The sequence below is a fragment of the Centroberyx gerrardi genome, chromosome 18 (assembly GCF_048128805.1).
Source record: "Centroberyx gerrardi isolate f3 chromosome 18, fCenGer3.hap1.cur.20231027, whole genome shotgun sequence".
NCBI lineage: Eukaryota > Metazoa > Chordata > Actinopteri > Beryciformes > Berycidae > Centroberyx > Centroberyx gerrardi.
In genome coordinates, this window is record NC_136014.1 from 22,120,450 (window position 1) to 22,127,229 (window position 6,780).

Genomic DNA, 6,780 nt, shown 5'->3' on the forward strand with positions numbered 1-6,780 from the left:
TGACAGAACCAAACTACTCAGTGCACAATGACAGGGCAAAATTATTAAGTGTGTGGTAAAAGCTCTTGTCTCCGCCGAAGACAGATATCTCTCAGCCCGGTAGCTTATCAGCGAGTCGGCGTGTGGAACAAATGGACAGGATGTTTCCGTTACAAGACTTCCTGCGTGTCACGGCCCAAATAAACTCCAGCTGCTTGTTTTAAACACAGTCATAAGGCAAATTGTCTCCCAGCATCAGTTGTCAGTTAGTTGAAACTGTACATTTATTTAAAAGACAATAAAAGGGAAAACATCGTATTAAACAAACCATACTGACATAACATAAGCTACTCTTGACTGGAAATAAAAACGGTTCCCATGATGAGGCGACCCGACCGACGATGGGAATGTAGTGATTAGTGAGGACACACTGCCACCTTATGGTTAATCATATGCATTACTAAGACAGATGGTGTGCGTGTGAGGCTTCATCATGGGAAATGCTGAGTGTCTGTCATGAAGGAAAAGGATTGAGAGGTATTCAGAGTCTTTACCGAGGTTATTCATCAGCAGAACAAATGGAAAACTGTATTTAACAAGAAGCAACAAAAGGAAAACACTTTAATTCTGATAAAAACCAATGTGCTGCAGCTATTACAGCCCTCATCGAGGTTTGTGAACTGAAGGCGTATCTGAAGCATGTTGGTTTTAACAGAATAAAATCTTTTCCTTTTCATAGCTTGTTTATTTTCCGGGTGTGTCTGGATTGTTCCCCCTTCCTTCAGAGCGGTCGGACAGTGAGGGTGAGGTCTCTCCCCAGGCGGGGGGCGATGTAGCGCTCCTCCCTCAGCAGGCGCAGCAGCAGGTCCTGGGTGTCCTGGGGCCAGCGGTAGATCCTGGTGCTCTGGAGCCAGTTGGGGACGTGCTTCTGTAAGGCAGGAACAGTGGCAGCAGAGTGGCCCAATGGTTAGAGAGACTGTACCGTAACTGTAACTGTAGCCGTAATAATATAATTACCAGTCAATTATGATTAATTGTCATACAAAACTGAGCCATAATCTAAAAGTTGCACATGAATTGAAAGTCACAAAACAGCGTAAATACTCAGATTAAGGGCTTGTGACATGTGACAGCTCTTTTATGTCTTATGGAAAAATGGTGTTCCTATTATTTTGGCCAGTGAGTGTACACTTACCTTGGTTGCAGAGGGAAACAATACTGGTACCAGCCTGAAATTCAGGCAGCGTTGTTGGATGAACTCATTTTGGATCTGAACCAATAAGAAAAGAGGATAATCAGTGCTTATGGTCCTGTAGATACACGCATAAGTGGTATGCTTCACTTGCTGCTCCCATTATAATATAGGCTTAAAGAAAGTGACTCACTGCTTCTTTGGCAAAAGAGTCACACAGAGGTGAAACTGCTACCAATCTTCTCATCGAACAACAATAAGCTGATCAAGAAGCTTTATATTGCCAGAATGTGATGTATTCCTTGAACATAAACAACAGGCTTTACAGAAATGCTTAGCACTCACAACTTTCTCTGATGACGTATTTCAGTGCTGTTTAATTTCAGGGTTTCTGTACTGAGGGTTAGCACTCTGACAGCAGCCCCTCCCAGGCTGGCAACCAATCTGATTTAATGACTCTGACACACACACACACACACACACACACACACAATGTGACTTTGAATCTTGCGATGTGGGGTGGGGCGGGGAGCATTACTGGGAGGTGAAATAGCTCTGTTTTCAAATCCCAGGAGGCATTTCCTCATTGGCCTCATTGGCATGTGGGGGGGAGGGAGTTTAATGACGCCTGCAAACCACAGGAGGGAGACATTACAAGCAAACGCCTCGGCCTCAGACGTTCCCAAACTGGGTCTCACATCCATGGAAAAGCTTAGTCACAGAGAAAAACATGACTTGCATTTCAGACGAGTGGAATCAAATACATGTTTTTACATTTTAGGCATTTAGCTGACGCTCTTATCCCGAGATCCCGAGTGATCAGGGACACTTTGTCGGCACCCATTGGCTCTTGAGTGGATAAAATCTCCAGTTATAGGGCGGTTATAGGAGTCTCTGTAACCATTAAGCCACCCTGATGCCATTCCAAATGCATTTGAGATGCAACTGGGAATAAGAATCACATACAGTTGCCTTGATAGCTATGGGAGAGCTTACTTGATTGTGGATGTACTTGGTGTGCAGACCGTGTTCATCATCGCCGTCTCCCTCCACATCCTCCTTGTACTTGGGGCTGATGACCACGATGATCAGCACTGATTTCTGTAACACACCGTTTTACTGTCAGCTTTTGCAAATGTCAACATGGTAAATTGGCTTCATTCATATGCCTTTTCTATTCAGCATCACTGCACACATGGGTCAAATAACTGACTAGGTAGACTTACATCGTTCAGATAGCTGTCCATCCATTTGGTGATGCCCATTCTTCGGATTGGATTATCAAAGATGTCAATCTATCAAGAGGATAGGCAGTGTATGAACTGTATTGTTTGCATGGGTTGAATGATGGAGAATTGCTCAATTAAAGATGATGGAGCAGTGACAGAGCTTACCGCTGGTTTGAACCCCTGATCGGTCAGAAATTTAGTGAAAGGAATCATCTCCTTGGCTGTGTCCACTGAATATGTGATGAAAAGATTCCCTGTCATGGAAGAGACAGACAGCACCACATCATACATGTATCATATATTCATTCAGATTAGGGAAAAAGCGTTACATGCACATATAGTGGGCTTAAAAAAATCCACAAGAAAGTTGGTGGGGGTGTTAAACATTAATTTCCCCACTTTTAAACTTTAAACTACAGACATTCAGGGCAATGCATTGCATAATTTGTGTTTTTGTAATATCTTGACCTGTAGATTGAGGGTAAACGTTTCTATATTGATCCTTCTCTTTCCCTAAATTGTCATTTTAGCATTGTTAGCATTTCTCATGGAAAGAGGTTCCCTAGACTGCTAGCAGCTAAGGTAAGGTAAGGTAAGGTAAGGTAAGGTAAGGTAAGGTAAGGTAAGGTAAGGCAAGGTAAGGTAAGGTAAAGCAAGGTAAGGTAAGGTAAGGTAAGGCAAGGTAAGGTAAGGCAAGGTAAGGCAAGGCAAGGCAAGGCAAGGCAAGGCAAGGTAAGGTAAGGTAAGGTAAGGTAAGGCAAGGTAAGGTAAGGCAAGGTAAGGTAAGGTAAGGTAAGGTAAGGTAAGGCAAGGTAAGGTAAGGCAAGGTAAGGTAAGGTAAGGTAAGGTAAGGCAAGGTAAGGTAAGGTAAGGTAAGGTAAGGTAAGGTAAGGTAAGGCAAGGTAAGGTAAGGTAAGGCAAGGTAAGGCAAGGCAAGGTAAGGTAAGATTGCACTTTATTGATCCCCCAGGGGAAATTCATGTCACAGCAGCAATTGGCAAAGGTAATAAGAATCGTACAGGAAAGGTAATAGTAAAGGTGCTATAAATAAATATAAAACTACAAAAAGATAAAATATAAAACTATAAAAAAATGTCTAAAGTGTCTGTAGTGGTGTTGCGCATTAGTCCTGTGGCTAGCTTACCAATTAAAATTCTAAATATTAAATAAGGAGGATGCCAGTATACATATACATATATATAAACCGTATATATATATACTCACACACACATACAGTACATACATCTGGTGTGTCCAGTGTACTTACTGCACTCCTCAGGCAGGCTGATGGTCCTCCTGATCTCCTGTGTCACTGCTGGAGCCTGGAAGGAGGGAAACACGCTGACCTCACCCATGACCTCTCTGGGAGGTCCCACACACTGCGGCACATTCATACTGGGGGCATTCGGGGCACCTTTCAACTGCAGCTTAGTCCTGTGGAGGGAGGTGATCAGAAACAGTCTGACAGTGTAGTACAGCGTCTGTTGCGTGTATTGTGTGAATCAGCCACCAGGTTATGATGGCAAATAGTTAGGATAGCAATCTTTCTCATACCAGGAGGGTGGGAGGTGTTGGCGCTCCCGCTGTGGATCCGCAGGGAAATTCTGATTACAGTTATAATAATTATAATTCTGACGGGGAAGATTCACTGGCAGCTGGCACGCACACTGTCTGACACAACTCCCCTGCACCGGATCAGGGCCTGCAGAGAGGCGTGAGGAGGCAGACATAAGAATCCTAGTCTGGCCGGTCTCCAAATCAGCAGTAATGAGGTCACACAGACTCAACAGAAACACAGTGTGCAGCACACGAATGCTGACAAACAGGGTTGGGGAGGCAACTTTCAAAACAAAATCTATCACAGATATGATTACTTGCTAAAAATTGTAATCTGTGAAGCAATCAAGTGAAATGTGTCAGCTATGTGATGTAGTTGGATTGCTTTCTGTTACTTATGAATTATAGATAGTAATTTATATAGTACAGTTCAACAGTTTTGGGTTTTCGAAGGCCGATACTGATATTCAGGCTGAAGTTGCCAATAGCTGATATTTTGTGGTGATATATATATTCAATATCTTTAAAATGGACAATTTTCGTGCCCGGAAATTACAAGTATTAAGTCTTTCCCCCAGAATGTTTTTCTTGTCAGGGTGGAAAAGCCTCTGAATCAGCATTTAGAGCAACATGGGACACTAAAACTCTCCACTGAAACCCAGACTGATGAAACTCTTTTAGGGTGAGCAGCTCTTTAAGGCAGGGTGACCCATCTAACTCTGGGATGCCTTTAAATGAAGGAATAATTTACATAAAACATTATCGAACAGATAAATGAATAAACAAAATGTGCAAAGAAAATATAATTTCATTGCAGGCTTTAGACTGTTTGTATGCACAGTAGCTGTGTTCAGGGAGGAACTTCCAGCATAAGGATGGCAGTGGATGACATGACTGGTTGATATCTAATAAAAAGCCAATATCAGCTGAATGATCAGTTGAACGCTACTAAATAGTGTTATTATCACCAGTATTACTACTATTACTACCATAATTCACCATAATTTCAAGTTTTGTAAAATGTTTGTTTATAACCTCACAGTCAAAATGACCTTTTGTCTCTAAAAATGTTTCTGAACAATGGCACAAAGTAGGCTACCTGTAATCTAATGACTGCATTTTTGGTGTCAGACTTTGGTAATACAATACACATAATCGCTCCCCAACCCTGACAGCAACGACAACGGACTCACATTACAGTCGATCATGCAACACTTACACTGACCAGGAAGATGTGCTGCGGGATATCGTGTTGGAACACAGTGGCTGTTGCTAAAGTCAGACATGAGTGGGAAAGGGGGCTCCAAGTCCTCAACGGAGCGGTCCTGAGGCCAGTTTGGAGAGCCGGAAAAGCCTCTGACGTGGTTAACCGGGGCGTCGCGGTCATACACCCCCCCCTCCCTGCCGGCACGTGGCCAAACACCTGCAGGATGAGGGACTTTCATCTGTCCTGAGTAGGTTGGAGGGTTGAAGGGAGGCTTTGCGGCAAGGAGGCAGGAGGGTGCTGGTTCTTGTGGGTGCTGGTGTTGCCTTTGGCCCTGAGGGTGTTTCCACTGGCCGACCCCGGCTGGTTGGAAGCCCTCTTCCCCCCCTGGCCTCTGGTTGGTCTCTGTATGCCCGGAGCACTGTTGGCAAGAGGAAGGCCAGGCCAGGTCCAGAGTGGACGACGTCATGCTCTCATCGGTCTCGACTGGAAAACTCTGATGAGGGCAAGGTCCTGACAATGACAGCCAACAGCAAAACAGCTTTTCACTTCACTTGGAAAGGCATTGTTAGATATAAAGATTTGCTTTAGAGATCGCCGCAAGTCTCAAGGTGATAATACTGTTCTACCTTTAAAAGAGTCCATTTTCTCACTGAGGACAGGTGTTGAGTGTCTGTTGCCACTGGTGAAGCGAAAATGAAAACAGCATTACAGGAATGAAATAGAGCATGACAGATTCACACGAGAGAGACGCTCTCCCACGTATCTTACACAAGCACAAAATGGCTTGAAAACAGCAATACTTCAAAAAAACAGAGGGATTCAAAGTAGACCTTTACCAATGAAGCCACTACCAACAAGTAAAACCTGCCCATACAACAAAAACATATACATCTTACAGTGTGACTGACTAATAGAAAAGCATTAGGACAAACTCAATAAAGTGTAAATAAGTGTTTTCTGGACATGTTCCAATATCTTCTGTGCTGAGAAACATGAAACACTGCATCTTCTTTTACAACCTGGTTTGAGTTGTAACATGATATTTGTGCACTAGTACAAAGGTCAAGATCACTATCGAACAGCACACTCAGGTATGTCATTTTAAATGCCAAAATCAGATCATCTCAGTAGTTTCCAATAAGATTGTCTTTTATATTCACAGAGATTTTAGACAGCTAGAGCATAAATCAGGACTTTATCGGACTTTCACACCTACCTTTAGTCAAAAATTATTATCCTTCAGCCAAAGTGCAAACCTGTTCTGAGGCAAACAGGAAACATTCCCACTACTTGTTCTTTTTTTTTTTTTGAGGAAGAGATCAGTGTATGCAAAGCAGGGAAGTCCCATGGCCCATTTATGCAAATAATGCGGGGCATTAAGTCCACATCTACCAATCAGGTTGTTCTCTCGGGAAGGCAGGCATTTTGTAGCCAGTCAAGTTTTACCGTCTCATTTAAAGGTGTCAGGACCAACCCTTGAAAAACGACACGTGACTCTTCAAGCAACACATTAAAAGTAGACACAAAATACACACTTGATGTCACATATACATGGAATATAATTTGCAGCTTTGCTTATTTACATTTTGTTTTCAACAGGTTTTGTCTCTACCATT

The 6,780-nt window shown here is 43.0% G+C and overlaps 1 protein-coding gene across 1 annotated transcript; it reads right to left on the minus strand.

The window, feature by feature from the left end:
* Positions 1-221: 221 nt before the first annotated feature.
* On the minus strand, positions 222-6,456 carry traf3ip2a (TRAF3 interacting protein 2a). The gene is made up of 10 exons (XM_071899271.2): positions 6,381-6,456; positions 5,791-5,843; positions 5,177-5,674; positions 3,955-4,102; positions 3,668-3,834; positions 2,566-2,654; positions 2,398-2,466; positions 2,168-2,272; positions 1,175-1,249; positions 222-907 (listed from the first exon to the last, which is right to left on the minus strand). The coding sequence occupies exons 2-10, from the start codon at positions 5,804-5,806 to the stop codon at positions 761-763; spliced, it is 1,314 nt and encodes a 437-aa protein (XP_071755372.2). The 5' UTR covers positions 5,807-5,843; positions 6,381-6,456; the 3' UTR covers positions 222-760.
* Between the last annotated feature and the right edge of the window lie 324 nt (positions 6,457-6,780).

Excerpts from the sequence above, each read along its gene's own strand:
- traf3ip2a (XM_071899271.2), bottom strand. Across the intron at positions 2,655-3,667 it reads CAGCCTGCCTGAGGAGTGCA|GGAATCTTTTCATCACATAT; the intron begins GTAAGTACACTG and ends CTTCCATGACAG. Across the intron at positions 908-1,174 it reads TGTTTCCCTCTGCAACCAAG|AAGCACGTCCCCAACTGGCT; the intron begins GTAAGTGTACAC and ends CCTGCCTTACAG.